The sequence below is a fragment of the Danio rerio genome, chromosome 12 (assembly GCF_052040795.2).
Source record: "Danio rerio strain M-AB ecotype USA chromosome 12, GRCz13ab, whole genome shotgun sequence".
NCBI classification, from domain to species: Eukaryota; Metazoa; Chordata; class Actinopteri; order Cypriniformes; family Danionidae; genus Danio; species Danio rerio.
The window spans coordinates 37536435-37559575 of record NC_141032.1 but is presented as its reverse complement, the minus strand read 5'-3'; the positions used below and the strand labels follow the sequence as shown (position 1 = coordinate 37559575).

Sequence of the window (23141 nt, the reverse complement as noted above, 5' to 3'; positions counted from 1 at the left end):
TTATTAAATGAGATAGCCCCTTGAGATTTTCGAGGGGGTCCCTAAGAGATACAGTACATAAATCAATCAGAGTACAACACATAATAACAAACAAGCAGCACACTTCATCTGAACCCCACAATCTAAACCTATAAGCAAAATTGGAATTACAAAGTTCTATCTGCGTTCTGAATGATTTTGAAATACTAACCTTCAAAGTTTTTGCATTCCATAGCAAATAGTATGTGTGTTGCATTTGTTTGTTTTTTAAATAAAAAGTAAACAACTTATTAAAAAAAGCATCCTATAATATGAATAAGTTGTCATTACATTTAATTAGAATATGTGAATAACCCAATCTTGACAAAAATGTCAGATAGAACCTAATAATTCTAAGGTGAAGATATAATCAAAAAGTACAAACAATTTGATACACAAATAAATAATAAGCATTTAAATAGGAACTAAAATTAATAACATTTACAAGTTGTTCCCAAAAAAGAAATTTGTCTTGACAAGAGTAAATTACTTAATTGATCTAAAAGAAGAAGGAAGATTATTCCAGTCAAAAGAAGCTTTGTATTGAAAGGATCTATGGCAACTTTCTGTTGTAATCATTGAAACAAAAAGGTAATAGGGTATAAGCAGAGCTAGTGTTTCTTCCCTTACTGATAAACTTTTGCTGAACCCCTAATGTGATTTTTTTTTTCCATTTTATACGGTTCCTTTTACAGCAATATAATAATATAATTAAAATATAATCAGTTAAATAGACTTCAGCATTCATTGAGTTGCTAAGAGTATTAGAGATGAAAAAACGTTTACATGCACGCGCCCGTCAGAATTAGCAGGGTAGTGCAGAAGCTTGATGGAATAAACTGGGGTAAAATAAATTTTCATATTTTAAAGACATGGAGGGGGAAAATGTAATTAAATGCAGCGCTTCTTGTAAATTCTGAGACCCACTTTATATCGGATATCACTCAGCCAGTGGAGATCACTGATTTTTAAAGAAAACAGACCTTAAACGCGCCAATTTTATAACTTAATGAACCTACAGTGGGTAACAGACAAATTAAAAGTCCTTCTGCATACTTCTGCATATACCCTAATCTGTTGCGTTTGTCGAAGAGAATATAAGAGGGTAAATAAAAAAAAAACTATTTTTTAATACAAAGAAAAATAAGAGGGGCAACTTAAATAAGCACATTTCAAAAGAAACAAATAAAATGATGTGATAATTTCTACGGAACTTATTGTAGGTTCCAACATTATACATTTGAAAGACATGTCATTAATTTAAAGAATAAAACCAGCATGTTTTACTAACTATAATTGAGAAACTGGTCTTCTTTCATACCTAATGATTAACTTAAAATTAATATATGTGATAACAATAATCAACACTTTTGTGTCTAATGCCTGCTATGAGTTCAACTGTGACTAAGATAACCTAACCAAAATGACCAGTAGATGGAGGTATAAAATACCACAAAAACATCAAAAAGTTTAATCGTTCTTGAATACTTTTAAAAACAAAAAATAAATCTGTCCACAAACAAACCACAAAGTAATTCAAACCCCTTTAAATCCCCAGATGGAAAAATACTATAGTAATTTATAGTAAATATTATAATGTTTTTCAACCATACTATAAAGCACTTGAACTAATCTGTTGTGATAATAGTTGCTGTGGTAATACAATACTCTGAAGCCTAGTATAAACAAAAAACCCAACACACCATGCTCTTCACAACTATAACACTACAATACATTACTAGTAGGCTACAGTACACCACATTCTACTGTAGTAACAACTAAAGTAAACTACAGTATTTACCTGTACAGTTTAACAGATCACAGTAGTTAATACACTGTAAACTAATGTTTTTATTATAGGATTTACAACACTTTGTTAATGAGTGCTACAGAATAATGCAATACAAAAATGATTCATTGGATTTACTCAATTCTTTTAAGATAAATGGTTGCAAATAATATATATAGGATGAATTTAAACAAGCAAATTAAAGTTAGTAATGTTCAACTTAATTAGTTTGTTTAAATTCAAATAGTTTGCAACCACCAACCTTAAAACAATTTTAATCCAATGTTTCATTTGTTTCAGTGCACTACTGTACATTGTGCTGTAGCACTCATCAATAAAGTGTTATAAATCATATGATATAAACATTGTACTAAACATTATGATAGTAATGTAATAGTAATTGTAATATAAAAATAGGGCTGCGCGATATTGGAAAAATCTTACGTTACAATATTTTGTCTCTCTGCGATATATATAAATGATGTAAACAGCTTTATTTGGAAAGAGTTCTTCATTTTAGATTGATTGGGGTGATTATGTAGGGGAGTGAGTCTCGAATAATATATTGTATAAATATAATATACTGTAATATACTATAAATAATTTAGATAATTTTAATTAATTATTATTGCATAGAGTGCTAAAGTTTTCCCTGCGCACTTGTGTTTTTTTTTTTAAGGAAACTTCTTGGTGCGGCAATCTTGTCAATGCTATTATTCCAAAAGGTAATGATTCGCACTCATCAAGTAATTGATGTTATTGATTTAAAATTACCCGAAGAATGTAAAAAGAAAAAAGAAAAACAGTACGAAGCAATTACTTGATTAATGCGAATCATTAACTTTTGGAATTCATTATTATTGCAAAGATGAAAGTGAACTATAGTTTTCTGTAGAGTCTAACATTATTCAAGTACAGATATTGAATAATCAGCTCTGCACAGTCCTCATTGTGTATGATGTAATCTTTATAAAAGTAACAAACAATTATAATTTCTTGAGGTCGGATGGTTTAAACTCTGAAAAATACTGAAATGTTCACACAGTCACAGGCCCAAAAGGGATAGCTTACCCAAAAATGAAAATTTACTCACCCTTTACTTGTTTCAAAAGCTTATGAGTTACTAAAATAACTTCTTTTTGTGTTTAACATAAAAAACTCAACATTTAAAACTAGTGAAGGGTGAAATGAAAAAAGTGAAAAAACATTGGATTTTTTAAGTGAACTATCAAAACTTTTACTCCATTATGATTAAACTCTGCATTGATTATAATTAACTATAATCCAAACTCCACATACCATATCCTGTGATGTGACTAGGCAGGAGACGATGACCAGTTTCAAGGTTTACCGCGGTTTGGAAAAGTCACAGTTTTAAAATTTCCTGTTATAACGTTCCTACGGTATATGTAAGGTTTTTTTTTCAACTATATTATTTAGTTTTTTTAGGGCAACAGTATGTCCAGCAGAAAAGGACCTTTCACATGACAAGCTAACGGTCAGCCCACAATTCAGGAAACATCTGAAAAAAAAAAAAAAATTCGCTTATCAACCAACATCTAAGCATGCTATAGACCTGAACAGTGCAGTGGCTTACTCTATATCCAAAGAAAATAAAGAAATTCTAAATTATAAAAATAATTAAAATGAAACACACTGTATTCAGTGGAGTTGATGGTTTTTACCCAGATGTTTAAAAATAACTTATTTGAGAGTAGTAATCACAATATATATATCGTGAAACTGTGATATTTTTATTACACAGTTAGAAGCTTCTACCGGTGCCCATGCCTAGATATTAGTATTGCAGATGCACACATTGCGATAATGATGATGAAGCGATATACAGCGGGGAAAATAAGTCTTAAACACGTCATGTTTTTTTGGAAATAATATTTCTAAAGGAGCTGTTGACATGGAATTCAACCAGCTTTTGGTAAAAACCCAAACAATACAAACATAAAAATATAACAAAACAAAAAAATAAAAAAATAGTAATGTGTAATAATAATGAAATGACACAAGGACAAAGTACTGAACTACTGAAATGTGTTTAATACTTTATATAAAAGGTTTTTTTGGTGACGGCAGCTTAAAGACGCCTCTTTTATATGGAGAATGACGTCGCATGAATTGCTCAGAAGTGAGTTTTTCACAGACTTCAACAGAGTATAAAAATCTTGATAGTTCTGTGGGTCTTGCCCGGCAAATCTGATATTTAATTTGAATTTTTTATTGGATTCAAATCAGGGGATTGGCTGGGCCATTATACAGCTTGATTTTCTTTCTCTGAAAGCATTTGAGAGTTTCCTTGACCACGTTTTGGATCTCTTTCTTGCTGAAATGTCCAGCCTTCACTTTATCATCCTGAATATGTCGATGTTGGACTGAAGCAGCTAATATTAATTTACAATGAGAAAGGGCAGAGGGTTGCTGAAGAACTACTAAAAGATTTCAGCAGCTGTCTGGGCTTTCACTATCTTTATACACCTCCCTTTCTTCATGTTTTCAATCCTTTTTTATCTGCGCCATTTTATTTTATTAGACATAACTTAATTTTAAAACTAATTAGTTTTGTTTTCTTTGCATATGGATTTCTTTGGTTGTTACCAGCATCTGGGGAAAATTTCAAGTCAACGGCGCCTTTAGAAATATGTTTTTTGAGAAAACTGGTGACATGTTCTACACTTACTTTCCCCGCTGTATTGTGCAGCCCTAGTACAAAAGCATTTTTCATTTGGGCCTCACAAAATTAGGAAGACTTTAATCATGCTCCACATAGCATTCAGATGTTTCTTTACCTGAAACACGAAGGTGTCGTTAAACTGAGGATGGCAGCCTTTCCGCCGTGCTTTGGCTTGTCGGTGTCGTCGGTCGTCAGAGGGCAGCAGCTGCAGTTTGACAAGTGTGATGTTACGCTGGCACTGAGTTGGCAGGTTGGCGGCCCGGAGCAGAGAAACCACCAGCTGCTCTTTGTCCTGCTGATAGCGCAGAGCGAACCACAAACGCACCGCCGAGCCATCAGGAAGAGCCCATTCACTGGGTTCCTCTGGAAGCTGGTACAGGTCTGGTCTTATGCTGCCCAGAGGAAACCAGCCTCAAAAAACACAGAGCAGAATGATGAACTGACAGATTAAGGAGCCTTTGACCGTTTTGAGGAATAATGTCAGACATACTGCCTACTGTTAGAGAGCCTCGCTGACTGTGCAGATCTGGATTGAGATCCCATTGCTCAGCACTGTTGCTTTCCTCCTTCTTGTCGTTTAATTGGGGAGCCCGTTTGAATCGAGGAGGCACGATGAAAGGAACATCACCTGACCCGTGCGAACTGAAAAATTATATGCAAATGATTGTAAATGCATTTTAACCACATTTCATTATCAGTGCCAGTAAAAAAAATAATAATAAAAATTAAAATAATTTAACAAATAAAAAAGGTTGATGAGTAAAAGTTGTTCTTTATAAATTGTGGTAACACTTTAGGTTAAGTACCAATTCCCACTATTAACTAGTAGCTTACCTGTCATATATTAATACATTGGCTGTTTATTAGTAGGCCTAGTACAGGCCATACTCATAACATGTGATCTTATTCCACATTTCTAATCCTCTTCAATAATACCTTAACTATAAGCAGCATAGGAGTTTAATGAGCTAAATGTGCTGGTTAATAATTTGTTCATATTGAGAATCATACCCTAAAAATAAATGTGACCAAATCTCCATGATGTTGTGTATAAATTAAATGCACCAATTAAAAATAAAACAATACTACAGTAACATAGGCTACGTAAATATAAATGAATGTCTTGTTTTACCATACTGTTTTGTTATTGTATTAAATTGTAACTAGGACATCTTATGAGAGAACTGAGTTTTTCCATGTTAATTTTTTATTACTCTTAAAACAAACGATTAATAAAAACAAAATTAATTAAAAACAAACGATTAATAAATATTGTTATGTCATTGTATTATGTTATCTGACAATGTTAAGATAAATGTAACATTTTACCTATTTTTTATTATATTAAATTGTTTACTTGTGTAAAAAGAAAATATATATATTCATGGGGGTCGCTGGTTGGAGCCCCGGCTAGGTCAGTTGACATTTATGTGTGGAGTTTGCTTGTTCTCCTCGTGTTCGAGTGGGTTTTCTCCGGGTGCTCCGGAATAAGTGTGTATGGATGTTTCCCAGTGATGGGTTAAAGCTGGAAGGGCATCGGCTGTGTAAAACATATGCTCGATAAATTGGCGATTCATTCCCCTGTGGTGACCCCTAATTAATAAAGGGACTAAGCTGAAACGAAAATGAATAAATGAATGCATATTCAAATGTACATGTGAAAAAAATAATATAAGGAAAGGCCAGGCCAGATAATATATAAAATAGTTGTTTATAGTGATAAGTGCATACATGTTTAACCAAAAATATATATTCTATAATAAAAAATCAAGATAGTTTCGATAAATAAATAAAATATACACTCATCGGCCACTTTATTAGGTACACCTGTCTAACTGCTCGTTAACGCAAATTTCTAATCAGCCAATCACAATGCATTTAGTCATGTAGACGATCTGCTGCAGTTTAAACCGAGCATCAGAATGGGGAAGAAAGGTAATTTAAGTGACTTTGAACGTGGCATGGTTGTTGGTGCAAGACAGGCTGGTCTGAGTATTTCAGAAACTGCTGATGTACTGGGATTTTCACGCACAACCATCTCTAGGATTTACAAAGAATTGTCTGAAAAAGAGGAAATATCCAGTGAGCGGCAGTTCTGTGTGCGTAAATGCCTTGTTGATGCCCGAGGTCAGAGGAGAATGGCCAGACAGGTTTGAGTTGATAAAAAGGCAACAGTAATTCAAATACCCACTCGTTACAACTGAGGTATGCAGAAGAGCATTTCTGAGCGCACAACACGTCCAACCTTGAGGGGGATGGGCTACAGCAGCAGAAGACCACACCGGGTGCCACTCCTGTCAGCACAGGTTGACCAAAATTGGACAATAGAAAAAAATGTTGCCTGGTCTGATGAGTCTCGATTTCTGCTTTGACATTCGGAAGGTAGGGTCAGAATTTGGTGTCAACACCATGAAAGCATGGATCCATCCTGCCTTGTATGAATACTTCAAGCTGGTGGTGCTGGTGTAATGGTGTGGGGGATATTTTCACACTTTGGATCCATTTGTACCAATTGAGCATTGTGTCAATGCCACAGCCTACCAGAGTACTGTTGCTGACCATGTCCATCCCTTTATGACCACAGTCTACCCATCTTCTGGTGGCTACTTCCAGCAGGATAACACATCATGTCACAAAGCGTGAATCATCTCAGACTAGATTCTTGAACATGACAATGAGTTCACTGTAGTCAATTGGCCTCCACAGTCACCAGATCTCAGTCTAATAGAGCACCTTTGGGATGTGGTGGAACGAGAGATTCTCATCATGGATGTGCAGCCGGGGTCCTGACATTTTATCCTACCCATCAAATTATGCTACCAATTAATAATCGGATGGTTCTTCTGTGGTTGGGGTTAGGGATTAGGACGGTTGGGCGATATTACAGCTTCAGTAGCTTTATCTGATGGGTAGCAAATTTCCAACCCAGTACTAGTAAGGTGTACCTAATAAAATGGCCAGTGAGTGTAATTTTAAGAAGATGGAGAAGATGAGGAGGAATATATAATGGAATACAATACATTGATTTACCCTTTAATGAAGTAAAACGTATGACATCCAGCACCAATCTTTTATGTAACCTTTTCTATAAAATTTAGATGTGCTTTAACAGAAGAACTGCTAAAAAATACAAATTAATCTACAAAACAAGTCATCGGAGATATGAACCATTTCCAAACTCCTTTATCTTTCTGTTTTTTTTTTGTTTTTTTTTTGCTTCACATTACAGAATATCATTGGCACCAGACCAGCATCTACAGTTACTCACCCATATGTGCTGCTCTGTGAAGTCTGAAGCACCGGAGTGATGCATCGTGGGATTGTGGGGGTGGCAGGTATCAGTCCTCTGTAGAATGTTTGAGTCCGTCTCTTCCTCCACAGTAGATACACCGACAGGCCAAACAGCAGCAGGAGGAGAAATGCAGCCGACAGTCCACAGGCAAGAGCTACCAGCAGATCTGAAGGCAGCGACACAGAAAAAAAAAAACTCAAACAACAGAGAACATGGCTTGGCATTAACTAAAGCTGCTGTGTGACATCACTGGCGTGTGTCTTTCTCTCATGCCTTTTAAACAGACGTGTCAAGTGTCTTGTGTCAACACACTTTAATACCAGAGACCTGCAATGCAAGAGGTGGAGCACATTGCGTGTCTGCGGATCAAGAAACACAGTATTTCTGGAAAAACACCCAGTATTTTTCTTTAAGGAATAACTGCAGCCACCTGGAGGAAGCTGGCGTGGGTGAAAAGGTATGGTAAATCATTTCATCAAACTCAAAGTTCAGAGTTGACAATAAGATATGTTATATAGAAACATTTAAATAGTAATTACAGTATATATCAAAATCAAGTTTGTTGCCGATGTTTAGTAGAAAACTATATACAGTTTAGCCGCTCTCCTGCATTAGCAAAAAAAAAAAACAATATAATACAATAATATTACAAATCATAATACATTAATATTTATATAAACACTACTGGTCAAAAGTTTGGGGTCAGTAGGTTTTTTAAATGTTTTAAAATAAGCTTATCCGGCCCACCAAGGCTGCATTTGTTTAATCAAAAAAACAGTTCAAATTGTGAATTTCATTAAAACTTTTTTAAGTCTTTTAAACTTTAAAACAATTAAAATTATGAAATGTTATTGCACTATAAAATAACTGTTTAAAAGTAGTTTATCACCATAATTTTACTTCAGGGTCACATGATCCTTCAGAAATCACTGTAATATTAATTATTCTTATTATTATTATTATTAATGGTAATAGTAATAAAAGCAACAATTACTGGAGTAATAATTTCATTTAAAACTACATACAATGAGAAAGCAGTTGTTTAAAGTTGTAATAAATATTTAACTTTTTTTTACATTTAATTAGATCAACATAAATAGCTTTACAATAAACCATTTAGAGTATATATATATATATATATATATATATATATATATATATATATATATATATATATATATATATATATATATATATATATATATATATATATAAATTTCTTAACATCATTAAAGACCTAATGACTTTGAACAGACATTCTATTAATAACACTAGAAGAACATTTGACATGCATTTTATGGGAGATTTTTACAGATAATATGGGAATGTTCCTTTTTATTAAACAAACATTATTGGAAAGTAATGCAAGTGTTATTTGATCCCAGTTACTTTTTAAGAAGCAAGATAAAGTCAAATGTACTTTTAAAAAATCCATAAACCACATACAGCAGCTTGTAAAATGAAGTGTTTGTTTTTATTATTAATAAGTAGAGTATTAAAACCCTGAAAAATTCTATTAATATTACTTTAACAATGTTTAACATGCACAATCCCAACTAATAAAAACATGCGCTATGAATGTTTCACCATTCTTCTTGTTAATTCTGAAAGTGTTAATAAACTCCAGTGTTTTTTGTATTTGAAAACACTGTTCTTGGTTATTTGAAAAGTTTGAAAACATTATGGGAACTGTACTTTTGAAAGCTAACAATTAAGTAAGAAGCAAACATAAGATAGAATAAGTATAAAATAAGATGTAAAAAGTATAAAATAAAAAGTAAAATAAATAAATAAATAAATGAAAGAGTTAAATTAAAAAAATTCTTAAATCTAAAAAAGTTATGAAATTTCTACTCTTCATGTAGCATTTGAATTCAAATTATAGAACATTATCAAACACAAGGTAACTTTGAACAAACATCCTGTTAACATTACTGACAAAAAAAATAGCTCATATAGTCAGAAAGTTAGCAGAACATTCTCTTATGCTAAAAAAACGGAACACCTTGTCCCTCACTGGTCAATAATTGTTCAAATGCATGTGAAGATTATTAGCGTACAGAGGTCAACCAACTGCTCAAGTGTTTAATGGCATAACACAAAAATACATGTCGCTATGACAGCCCTCATGTCAGGTGAAGAAAGTGCTCTGGCACAACAAACACGTAACATGTCAACCCGCAACTTATTTTAAGTCGCATTAAATGACTGCGCACTAGTCAAATATTTGCAGCCTGGTAAGACAAACAATGTCTGTTTGTCATAAAGATCCTCTATCACGTAATTTTATATCTGTGTAAAACAGGTCTGGAGTATACGGTTCGTGCAATTGTTTTCTTTACTCACCAGCCATGGATAACCACAGTCTCCTACCGAATAATAACTCCTAACTGAATGATCTCTCTATCTCCAGTGCTGTCTTTGTGAATCACCGGTTTCTCATTTTGCCCAGAGGCTCTCACCGACTCCCCTGACGTCCCATTGAGAGTATAAGCTGTGGTTTCTGAAAGTCTGGTCACCCTACATCTGGACACTACAATCCCCCTGAGGTTTCCCAGGTTAGTTAATCAACACCGTACACTGGCCCGATATTTATTCACATCCAGCCTGCATTTATTTCCAAACAAACAAAACTGGGATGCTGTGCAGTGAGCTTACAAACAGTGACTATTAGGAAGCTAAATGAAGTACTGAGAATATAAGCTGTTGTGGCAAACGATGTAATGTGGATTTGAGCCGCCATTGGGCTCAGAGACTGTAGTTTAATAACTGCAGATTGAATGTTATGGTGTCCGCAAAAGCCTAGTATGCATTAGCTGAGCGTTAATGAATAACTCTTGGACAACAGGGGAAGTTTATCGAGGCTGTAATCAGGCAACACGTCTGCTGTTCCCACAATACACCTAAATGTGGTTGACTTGCAGTTTTTAGACACTTTGTCGACAAAAATAATCACATCAGACGTAGCAAAAACCTACAGTAATTGAATGGGATTTCAAACTATGTTTAATTATTAACACAGTCATTGTACTATAAAATACCCATAAGCTTTACAAATCATTCAGAATAGTGATGACAAGTTCGGATCATTTTACAAACTTGGACCTTTGAATCTTTTTTTTGCCAAAATAACATTAAAATGTTACGAGATGCTGCTAAATACATCTACAACTAGACCAAACGTTAATCACACTACAAACAAGTCATAACTAGAATGGTCCTATACAATGCAACACTTTTTCTATGATTTATCTATGATTACCTCTGCTCACCTCTTCTGGCACATCTTCAAATTTGAGACATTCGCTGACCGAACACTGAGTATGTTTACATGGACACCAAAAAATCTGATTTTAATACTATTAAGACAATACTCTGATTAGGAGTCTACCATGTAGACGGCGATTTTTGATTAATTTAATCTGATTATGGTCTTAATCGAAATAAACAGATGTACATTTACATGTATTTATGTAAATATTACATCACCTTTGCTTTAAATTACAAAAAACGAATTACTGCTTGTGCGAGGGGTTTCTAATGCCAGGACAGCAAATTTAACGTTATTTTCTCCTCTGGTTGTCGTCATCACTCTCACACAATTTTTTGCCTATTTCTGTACGTCTTTATAACACCATGGTGGAGTTTTTCCTTTATTATTTGAGCAAATAAGATTTTTTTTTAATTATTTGTTGTACTCTCCCATTCAAAGTTTTCCCAATTATGACGAGTTCTGCTACTGAGAAACACGGAAGTGTGATAAGGGTCTATTACCATCATGTAGGACTTGTCACTGCATTTCGCGACAGGATAGTCTATACACACACGGCTGTTTGACCCAACATTTCGAAGCTGCACCTACTGACTCAGTGAAGGACCATAGACACACACATTGTTGGAGTAAAAAAATAAATAATGAAACACCTGAAATTACATGAAACTTTGAAAGAAACGTGGATAGCGTGGTGACGCAATGATATGAGGTGCCGTGTAGGATTTAAATCAAACTTTGCTTATCAACGCATACATAAAACATGTGTATATACACCTATAAATTACTCGCATATACACCTATACTAATGGATGTTCAAAACAACATAGATGAAACTTGTGTATATACATATAAACTTGACGCATAAATACACCTACATACACACGTACGCGCATACATATAAACTCGATCCTAACATAAACACTCACATTAACACACGCACATACATATAAACTTGCTGCATGCAAACACACCTATACACACTCGCACATACATATAAACTTGCTGCATGCAAACACACCTATACACACTCGCACATACATATAAACTTGCTGCATGCAAAAACACACCTATGCACACTCGCATATACATATATACGCTGCATGCAAACACACCTATACACACTCGCACATACATATAAACTTGCTGCATGCAAACACACCTATACACACTCGCACATACATATAAACTTGCTGCATGCAAACACACCTATACACACTCGCACATACATATAAACTTGCTGCATGCAAACACACCTATACACACTCACATATACATATAAACTTGCTGTATGCAAACACACCTATACACACTCGCACATACATATAAACTTGCTGCATGCAAACACACCTATACACACTCGCACATACATATAAACTTGCTGCATGCAAACACACCTATACACACTCACATATACATATAAACTTGCTGTATGCAAACACACCTATACACACTCGCACATACATATAAACTTGCTGTATGCAAACACACCTATACACACTCGCACATACATATAAACTTGCTGCATGCAAACACACCTATACACACTCGCACATACATATAAACTTGCTGCATGCAAACACACCTATACACACTCGCACATACATATAAACTTGCTGCATGCAAACACACCTATACACACTCACATATACATATAAACTTGCTGTATGCAAACACACCTATACACACTCGCACATACATATAAACTTGCTGTATGCAAACACACCTATACACACTCGCATATACATATAAACTTGCTGTATGCAAACACACCTATACACACTCGCACATACATATAAACTTGCTGTATGCAAACACACCTATACACACTCGCATATACATATAAACTTGCTGCATGCAAACACACCTATACACACTCGCACATACATATAAACTTGCTGCATGCAAACACACCTATACACACTCGCACATACATATAAACTTGCTGCATGCAAACACACCTATACACACTCACATATACATATAAACTTGCTGTATGCAAACACACCTATACACACTCGCACATACATATAAACTTGCTGTATGCAAACACACCTATACACACTCGCATATACATATAAACTTGCTGTATGCAAACACACCTATACACACTCGCACATACATATAAACTTGCTGTATGCAAACACACCTATACACACTCGCATATACATATAAACTTGCTGTATGCAAACACACCTATACACACTCGCACATACATATAAACTTGCTGTATGCAAACACACCTATACACACTCGCATATACATATAAACTTGCTGCATGCAAACACACCTATACACACTCGCATATACATATAAACTTGATCTATGCATATACACCCATAAACTCTCACATAAGAATATAAACTTAATGTGTGCACAAACACCCAAATGACACTTGTGCAAACATACAAAATAAAATTCACAAATATATATACAGTTAGTTGTGTATATACATATATGCAAGTGATTTCATATGTGTGTATGCATGAATTTTCACAGTAAAAGGAAGTTATTTCACTTTAAAAGGAAGTAGCTTAATTTCAATGTAAAAGTCCTTTGAGTGTAATGAACAAGATTATTTGTCATTAATCAGGTTATTGCAAAGCTTAAGAAACAGAAATAATGCGATTAATAGAGGAATTACATCTGTTGAATTATGAAAATAGATTATGCTAATTATAAAAAATAAATAAATAAAAAGGTAATGCTAAGGAATGCTCCTGCAAAACTAAAGGTTCATATGCAATTAAATTATTGGAAATGTTATTATGGTTTAATAAATATAAGGTTGCTTAAGTAATCACTTTAAACAAAATATGTTTGTCTAATATTAGTTTTTTATGTTTGTTTTATTATTGGTGTCACTATTCGTCAAGGGTTATGATACACACTTATGTCCAGTAGGGGGCAAGAATGCACTTAAGTGGCTTTTCCTGTTACCAATAAACAGGCTAATGCACCAAAATGCTGGATGCCAGCTGCTGTAAAAATATAAGTAGTAGTTATTAAACACAAAAGGAGTGTCCAGAGAATATATATAGCTTTTCCATGGGGGTTAACTTGACCAACATGATGAGCAGAGACTTTTAATCAGCGGGGTTTTTTTTAAATTTTTTTTTTTTTTTATTTAATCCCTCTATTAATCGCATTATTTCTATTTCATAAGCTTTGCAATAACCAGATTCGTGATAAATGTTTGTGATTTTTTTATTTATTTTTTGTGTGTTTTGTGTTATTGCATGCAGTGACTTTGTGTATGTGCGCGTTGTTGAGGCGGTATATGCATAGATCGAGTTTATATGTATATGCGTAGATGTATGTAGGTGTGTTTGCATGCTGCGAGTTTATATGCATGTGCATGTAAATGTGGGTATTTATGCGAGAATCAAGTTTATATGTTTGTGTATAGGTGTGTTTGCATGCAGCAAGTTTATATGTATATGCGAGTGTGTATAGGTGTCTTTGCATGCAGCAAGTTTATATGTTTGTGCGTGTTAATGTGAGTGTTTATGTGAGGATCGAGTTTATATGTATGCGCGTACGTGTGTATGTAGGTGTATTTATGCGTCAAGTTTATATGTATATACACAAGTTTCATCTATGTTGTTTTGAACATCCAGTAGTATAGGTGTATATGCGAGTAATTTATAGGTGTATATACATGTGTTTTATGTATGCGTTGATAAGCAAAGTTTGATTTAAATCCTACACGGCACCTCATACAATGATGTTAATCGAACTATGTGTTATAACACGTAAAACAAGATCATGAAGGGATCATTCTAAAAGCAATTCATGTAAACACCTTAATCATATTATTGTCTTATTCAGATTAAGGCAAATAATTTAATTACTGATTTCCATGTAAATGTAGTCACTGACAGTCCCATATAAGCTTAACCAACGCATAGTCTGAGGTGGAAACACCCATGATTAGTTCACCTTTTGAGTCGTTCGTTCATCACGTGACACCATGTAAAGAGATAACTCAAAACCAAAGACCTAAGAAATGAATGGATCAAATCTTTTTCCGGCTCTTAATGCATGTGTTTGGCTTCTGTCTTTCAAGTGATGAACGAACAACTCAAACCCGACAGAAGATTAGAAAAAGGAACAAATGTGGGCATGCGCAAATGAACGAATCACTTCCTGGGAGAACTCGACATTCTCGATTCATACAAAGGATTCGTTCAAAATGAACGGATCGTTCAAGAATGACCCATCACTAATTCAGAAACTTTCTTGTTAGTCTAAAAACAGCTTGCACTGAAGCACTTTATTAAGTAAAAGTGTAGGTAAACAGTTTCTCCACCGATGAAGATCAATGTGTCCTACATTTATGCATGTTTTGCACTGCCAAACCAATTTGTGCTTTGGTAGGTAAAATAATGAAAAGGCAAACAAACGTCTATGCAGAAGTGATAAAGAACAATACAAATACTCTGAATACAACAATTAGCTGTACAGTGTCACATTGATTATGTTCACATTCAGATTAAGGCAAATTATTTGATTTCTGAAGTCCAAGTAAACATAATCACTCTAACCATTTTAATGAATGTCCAGACTTCAGTCCTTTTTTATTTAATTAGTTTGACCACTTATTAGTTTATAAACAGGGCACAATTAAACAGTTTTCAGAAAGACTTTAAGTAAAACAATACTATACTGACTGTCCCAAAGTAATTTGTGTGTGTTGTACTTTCCTTTCATGTCGTTTTTTTCAAGGTGTCCTCAATAACATAACATGAAATTAAGGTTGGGCTTTTGACATAAGGGTGGAAACACACCTGACACAACTGACTTAAAGTAACAACAAAAAGACAGCAACTGTGATATTTTGCCAACAAAATGTCGTTAAAGCCACAGCTTCCAAATGTCTCCGTAGAGACGGAAAAATACAGTCGGGTTTATTCAAGGGCGATTAAAAATGTGTGCATGTTTATACATAAAACAACAGGATTTTGGCTTTGCTTAACCTCTGAACCCAAATCATAAATAGAATGAGTATTCTGTGAGCTTGCAATGGACAGGTGAATCAGAAAGATGAGTCACAGATATATTTCATAATGGTTTCCCGGCACCGCAAGCCCTTCTTCAAAGAGACTGTTTTCATTGTTCCCATGACAACTTAAAAAAAAAAAAGGCATGATGAAAATTCATCGGCTCCTATTGAGCATGGCTGTTTCTATAGCAACAGGAGGAGAGAGACTGGATGAGTAAGAGGCAGGAGCTACGAGTGTGTGAGAATGAACATGTGTGTGTAAGAAAGACAGAAAGAGTACTTATTGTCTATCTGATTTCCTTTTCTGGGAACTCAACAGAATCCACCTGTTCCTCCTCTAAACCCCACCCCCTTAGCCCATGCACACACTTTCACACAACTACATCCAACCCCCCACCCCCCTTCCATCGGGCATGCAGCGCTCCTTGGCTTCCCACCATTTTTGTCAGTGTGTCTTTGCACCTCCTCCCCCCTCCACCATGGATTTCCTCTCAGAGAGGGAGCGTGTGGTGTGTAATCAGATGACAACGACTGATAATCCAGCAATACACCCACTCTGTCCTGTTCACTTAGAGCGGAGCGAGAGAGCACGGGTGCAGGAGAGGAAAGAAGTAAAGGAGGCGGGAGCTGTCTGGGCAGAAGGGAAGGAGACGAGAGGAGGAAGTGGGAGGTATGTGGTACGTGTGCATGTGTGTGTTTGTGTATGTGTGGAGGGAGGGAGGGAAGTTGTTGACTTACCTGTGGCCATGAGGGAAACCGCAGCTGTGTCTTCATAAAGCTCAGACTGAAAGGAATGGTAAAAAGGGAAGTGGAGATGACAAAGGATGACACAAGGCCTTGACTGGACATTGTAGGTTTGCTATTAAAATTCAAAAGGTGAGATCTTTTTCTATGGTCTTCTTAGATCGCACAAGAGTTGCATTAGACTGTTTATATTTACATATGTGTGAGTCCCAGTATGGAGCTTTTACAGGTGGTTAGCCTGTGGGGCTGAGGAGGAAGAGGAGGGTTAACAGTGAACACCTAGTCAGTTATTTTTAGATACAGCTGGTGGTATCATGTTTTCTCATGATAACTGCGGACCGATAACATCTGTCATTGTGCTTGAGTTGCGATCATTTTTAACAGGTTATTTCCAAGATGTTGTTCAGTTGGTTGCCTTAATTATTAGTCATAAAATGACATTCACTAAATAGTAATTGATAACTTGTTGCATGATAGTGCTACCCTGCTACCTTTTGGAAATACTGCATGTGCAGTTTTTTTCGTATTATTTTATTTCTTACCTTTTAATATGTGTGTTTTTGTCGCAATTAATGTGCTGGATAAATTTTGGTGGTCCTACAGAATCGATCAGTTTTCATTAGAACATATTATTTGATCTCTGCACTGTATTTTCTGGGAGATAAAAGCATAATCAAATTCACCACAACATGCTAATAGCAAACAGTGGTCAGAGTTTTGTAGAACTTGTAAATGTTGCATGGTTTAATTTTAGCGGAAACCTGCTGAATGTTCTTCAGAGTTTGCAGATTCTGTGTGGGCATCTTTGGAAGTTAGATTTATATGGTATGATTCAGCAAAGAGTCGCGGAGGGGCATCAACAGATGGAGATGGTCTAATGATTAAGGATGGGCGAGAGAACACTAGAAGGTTGCAAGTTTATTCCTAATTTTTCTCCTGGAAGCTTTGAAATTTTAGGTTCTTTATGGCGCTTGCTTCAAATGAAATATTCTGGCACTTAAAACAATGGCACCTTAATAGCAAGTAAGTGAGGGTAAATAGTGTAAATATTGTACAGTATTAACATTTACCTTGAATAACCGTCACAGATTAGAGAGTGAGTGTGTTGTAGTTTTGAGTCAGCAGTATGTATGCTGACAGTAGGGAATGACAGACCCAAAAGTGTCTCCCAAAAAATCTGCTGTAGTGGCTAAAGTGTTATGTAAACATGGACAGGCCTGACAAACATTCACTCAAATGTTCCTAGTAATGAGAAACACACACCCTCGCGGTACTATTTTGAAGTCCAGTACACTTTAAAGCTCAGGACAGTTTGTAAAAGAGTGGATTCAGCCACCTGTTCTGGTGCTCATCTCTGACAAAAGCTGGCGTACCTATGTCGTAGCTAATGATCTTAAGACTGAACTTGGGCTTATCCATCTTTAATCTGGTCAATCACCCAAGAGAGAGATACCTAGACAGCACCCTGTTCTATTCACTTTAATCTATGTGAACGAAGGATAAAAGAAATGACAGCATTGTCTACTGTTGAAGTAAGTGTTTAAGGGTCAATTGATCATAAATGCAATGCATTCTCTGGAAGACTACAAATGGGAAGAACATGTATGCTTCATACAAATTATGAATATTGGAATTGCTAAAACATGTCATGTAAATATTACTTAGACATTAATTGTAAAATTTTTACAAACAATTTATCATTGTTTGTGTTTCTTTACCAATAGAAATTTCACTATGGAGGAAGAACAACGTCCTACATCTGAGATCTACCTCCCAAGCATCAGTCTTGGATCTGTTGACGCTGAAACAGTGGATGACCATGAGCTGCCAATAATTTCTTTATCAAAAAGCTCAACCGAAATGGTGAGTGGACCTCCACAAAGAACAGAGCTGGCATGGTATCGCCAGAACTTGCGCAAGAGCGTCAGCAGCGCAGCATGCACTCAAAGACCTGTCAGTCTGGGTGGACCAGCGACAGGAGTTTTTGAACATGAACAAGGGAGTATTTGTAGTGGCAACAGCACACCTGAGACTGTAATCTGGCATGGAGGAACTGCAGGATCTTGGAGCGTCATGGAGGACTCGCCCAGAAGGACTCCAACACAAGATCTATTCCTGGGGCAAAATCAGGTCCACAGTGGTGTGAAGTGTGTACCACACTCTCCATCCACAAATAGAGATTTAAGGATTAAGGGTTTGGTGTGCAAAGAGGGATGCTGCCGATTTTGTGGACCTGCAGAGAACCTGACGGGATGCAGCTGTTGCAGAGTGGCTTGCCAAATGAGTTCTTCGGGTCTAAATAACAGCTACACTCCACAGGGAGTGAATACAGAAGACCATGTTCAGAGCAACTGTGAAAGCCATCATTTAACTGCATGCCATAGATCTACCTGTTCTGGTCACATGATGAACACTGCCTGTTTGAGAAACCCTTGCAGTGTTATTCCATGCCCTGGACATTTCATATCACGACCTCCTTGTACAGGAAGCCCCTGTGCAGGACAAAGATCATTGCTCCATTCAGGCTTGCTTGGTTTTCCACCACTTGTGTCCTCAGTCAGTGAGACCAGACTTGACAGCAGAAGTACAGTCCATTGCTGTGGATCCGAGTTAAGGGGACAGAACTCCTCCTGCCTCAGACTAGATCGTAAAGGCCAGACTACTCTTAACAGGACAGTCAAAGATGCCACTACCATGACTTCTGACCATCAGCTCAAAGATGCTGGTGTGCAGACCATTTCTAATTCCCTTGTTTCCTCTCTTTCTCACGTGTTTCCTGAAATTAGTTTGAGAGCTGATCCTACCTCAGAAGCACATTTGACCACAGAGCACATGTGTCATAGGACCCCTGTGAAAGAAGTGGAATGGGATGCTGAGGGTATGACCTGGGAGGTGTATGGTGCAGCTGTGGACCCTGAAGAGCTTGGCTTGGCAATCCAAAAGCATCTGGAACTTCAGATCAAAGAGACGGCAGCCGCTGCAGCTGCGGCTGCTCAAACCGAAGACTCCACAGATAACATCAGCAACCTAGCACTGCAGTCCAGGCCTCGGAAGAAAAGCGAAGGCATTATAAGAACCCTGCGTAGTTCAGCATGTTGCTCTAACCCAAGTACTGTGGGCGACTGAAACAATCAACGTTGGGCCCTAGCTTGCCTTATTGGTATGTGGTGCCTGGTTTAGGTGTAAGGAAAAGTACTTTTACCATAAGGTGGAAATGCACCCGAACATACCAGGCTATTTGTCCTTTAAATAACATCTAAATATATAAAATATTGTCTGGTTTGTTGAAGTTATAAAGGCTCAACAGTTGGAATAATAGTGCGGTGCAAGCTAATGTTGCAAAGAGATACCATTAAAAGTTTACAGATTATGGTGTTCAACCTTCACACATGGCCTTGTCCCTGTCTTGACTTTTAAAAAACCTTCAAAATTCTCTTTTTGGCCAAAAACAACACAATTTTTAAAACCCAAAGTATATTTAAAATATATCTGGTTTCACTTGTTATATTTAAACAAGCAAACAGCAGGTTAATGCAAATTAACTAGTGAGATATGACAGATACTCTAAGACAGGGGTCTCAAACTCAATTTACCTGGGGGCCGCAGGAGGCAAAGTCTGGGTGAGGCTGGGCCGCATAAGGGATTTCACAAAAAAAAAGACCTCAAATGTCATTATTAACAGTTTTAATTATTTCTTCTGAACATGAAGTGTCCTGAACATTAATAGAACATTGAGTGAAGATTATGAACAGTTCTTCTGAACATGGCATCTCTTGCCTACTTCTTGCTGCCAGAGACTTGACAGCGCTTCTTCTCACAAATCTGAACCACATTTGGCTTTAGAGCGGAAGCAGTTGAGACCTTCAGTATGGCTTGAAGATGATCATCATTAAGTCTAGGCCTGTACTTTGACTTATTGAAGTCCTAGGGAAAAAAGTGGGGGAACTCACTCAAAACTTCCATTCCCTCACCTAAAAAAAGGCGTATATGTATAAATAAAACACCCCCACCCCACTCCAGTCACATCAGTCTGTACCAGTCTGTATCTACCTATAATATCAATATATATAAGATGCAGGGAAGGCACGTGCACACATAGGGCTCAACCTGTGCAGAGCACATGCCCTTTTTAGTCTTGCATAGAAAGTGCCCTTCCAAACTGATCAAAAGTGCCCCCGCGACGCGACACACCCTCGGTCCCCCCCTTCAGTACGCTCGCGACAACACAGCTGATCAGAACGCGCGCGACAACGCGCATTGAGTGACAAGCGCGCTGTGTACGGATAGAATCAGCGGAGCGGGGAGCGCTCTCTCTCCCCGCTCCGCTGATTCTGTCAGAGTACAGCGGTCGGCGCGGGCCACAAAATATTGCACTGAGGGCCGCAAATGGCCCGCGGGCCGCGAGTTTGAGACCCCTGATCTAAGACATTCTAAAGGGCTCCCTGGAGCAAGACCTGAGGGTGAAATCTAGTTAGCCTATGAAATAGTCCTCTAATTAAGATGTTAATCTATTTTCTAGTTTTCAGGTTGATTGTTAATCTCTGTGTAGTCAATTATGATCCACTGACACTATAAAGCAGAAACAGTTTTGATTTTTCCCTCAGTTGTTAGTAGTTGCAGTTTAAAATATGGTTAAAGAAACATTTTACAAACAACATGCTCATCTAGTGTGCACAATGATTTTAATGCAAATACAGATTGGTCCGGTGATGGCTTCTCCTGGTGAGTTTTAGTGGGCTCAAGGCCAGAATCAATCCACAGAGCTAAAATTATGAATGCTCATGGGGTTTGTGGGTGTGTAAAGTAAGGTTCTTTTTGAACCTATGATGATTAGAAAATATAGACTCAAGGTCAATGTGCCTGCACTTTTATAATGCATTATGAGCTAAATCTAAGCCTCAGTTCTATGTTGAAGAACAATCTCAATTAGTGTTAAATGGTAAAGCATGTGTACTTTTTGGTACCAAAATCTGAATTAACATACTCCACTATTTAACAATTTAAACTAAGGTGAAACACTGAAACATCTTTGGATGAAGATGACAATATATCTCAATTTCAAGCCATTTAACATGTTATTAAATCTTAGTTTTTGTTATATAATGTCATCAATGTTACCGGTATGTTTGTTATTGTATTAAAATGTTAAAGTTAAAATGGTTTATATCGCATTTTGTGCTGAATTTTGACTCTATGTATACCACGATCATGTGCCGTGTCATATCCATAATAGAGCCATGATTTAATGGGTAAGGGATTGGAATTAGAGCAATCACTGCCAAAAATGTTTAGATTTTTTTCATTTAAATAGCATGGCACTTATTGTAGGTAAATGTGAATCCAGAACCTCTTACCAAATCAACAGTATGTGCTGCACAAACCTTTTGTTTTGTTTTCTTGCCAAAGCAATCTAATTTCTTCTCTTTTTTTTCCCCATTTCCTTTTTATGGACCAGAGCATTGTGATTTAACATAATATAGATGTTACTGGATCAACACCTTACAGTATAATGAAAACAAGCTTTATATAGGCTTTCTGCAGCAACAACTATAATAATGTGTTTTAATATTGAGAAAACTGAATGTCATGAAATGTATGAGCAACAATAAAGCGTTTGGTAAACAATATCCTTTGTCTGTTATTTTAAAAACAGTACAGTATGTGTTATGTTAAAATCATTCGCCCAAAGCCAAGGGAATTTCTCATTGGCTTACTGGCATTGCAATCTCTGTTTGTTTTCGAAGGACGTAGACAAAGAGAGCAAAAACATGTGAGGAGGTCCAACTAAACTTGGTGAACCGTGTTTTAGTTCAACTGCCCTGGACATTTCCATGGCCCTTTCATTGTAACTTTGACTAATTGGATGAGCAGGCACATTCCCTAGTATTGACTATCCCTGAGCAGGTGCTCCTTTCTGTTTTGTTTTTCCTTGTACTGTATTTCACGTTTGGATTAAATACAACAGGTGACACATCATGAGCAAGCATAATAAAACTCCATTCAGCCTAAAAAATAGTCACACGCACATAGTAATTATCTCAGCATCTCCTGGCTTCAAAACTGCTCCACAAGAGCAAACAACTTTTAAAACTCAGTTGGTTTCACCCTGTTTAATCTTGCTGTTCTAGTTCTTATGCCCTCTGCTGGTAACAAAAAGACTATACTGTACAAACCTTATGTCCTTGAGAAGTTTAGCTAAAGCAATGAGACATACTATAACAGGGGTGTCCAAACTTGTCCTGCATAGTTTAGCTCCAACTTCTTTTAACACACCAGTGTGGAAGTTCCTAGTGTATCTAGAAAGAGCTTGATTCGCTGTCTCAGGTGCGTTTAATT

The 23141-nt window shown here is 36.4% G+C and overlaps 2 protein-coding genes across 24 annotated transcripts in view; one reads left to right on the top strand and one right to left on the bottom strand.

The window, feature by feature from the left end:
• syt15 (synaptotagmin XV) overlaps window positions 1–23141 on the bottom strand; it is an 80980-nt gene that overhangs the window by 30848 nt on the left and 26991 nt on the right. For 5 of the 13 annotated variants that reach the window (XR_015504379.1, XR_015504380.1, XM_087276821.1 and 2 more), the window contains exons 2-4: window positions 7762–7951; window positions 4991–5135; window positions 4609–4904 (exon numbers count right to left, since the gene is read on the bottom strand). Coding sequence is in view for 10 of the 13 variants with exons in the window: in XM_087276821.1 (XP_087132947.1) it covers window positions 4609–4904; window positions 4991–5036 (342 nt within the window). In the remaining 3 variants the exon portion in view is untranslated. Of the gene's footprint in view, window positions 1–4608; window positions 4905–4983; window positions 5136–7761; window positions 8077–10131; window positions 10274–16799; window positions 17700–23141 lie in introns of those variants that run through there. The other 8 variants (XR_015504378.1, XM_087276812.1, XM_087276811.1 and 5 more) reach the window with 5 other exon arrangements.
• LOC798089 (uncharacterized) lies at window positions 7871–22432 on the top strand. Of its 11 annotated transcripts, none has more exons than XR_015504373.1 (5): window positions 7871–8242; window positions 10199–10343; window positions 16635–16731; window positions 18530–21033; window positions 21111–22432. XR_015504373.1 is itself a non-coding variant. In XM_087276742.1 (4 exons), exon 4 carries the CDS (start codon window positions 18540–18542, stop codon window positions 19929–19931), a length of 1392 nt encoding a protein of 463 aa, XP_087132868.1. In that variant the 5' UTR covers window positions 7871–8242; window positions 10238–10343; window positions 16635–16738; window positions 18530–18539; the 3' UTR covers window positions 19932–22432. The 11 variants fall into 11 exon arrangements, 4 of the variants coding, with proteins under 4 accessions (XP_087132868.1, XP_087132867.1, XP_087132866.1 ...); XR_015504372.1 differs by having other exon boundaries at window positions 10199–12060; window positions 14846–16731; XM_087276742.1 differs by having other exon boundaries at window positions 10238–10343; window positions 16635–16738; window positions 18530–22432.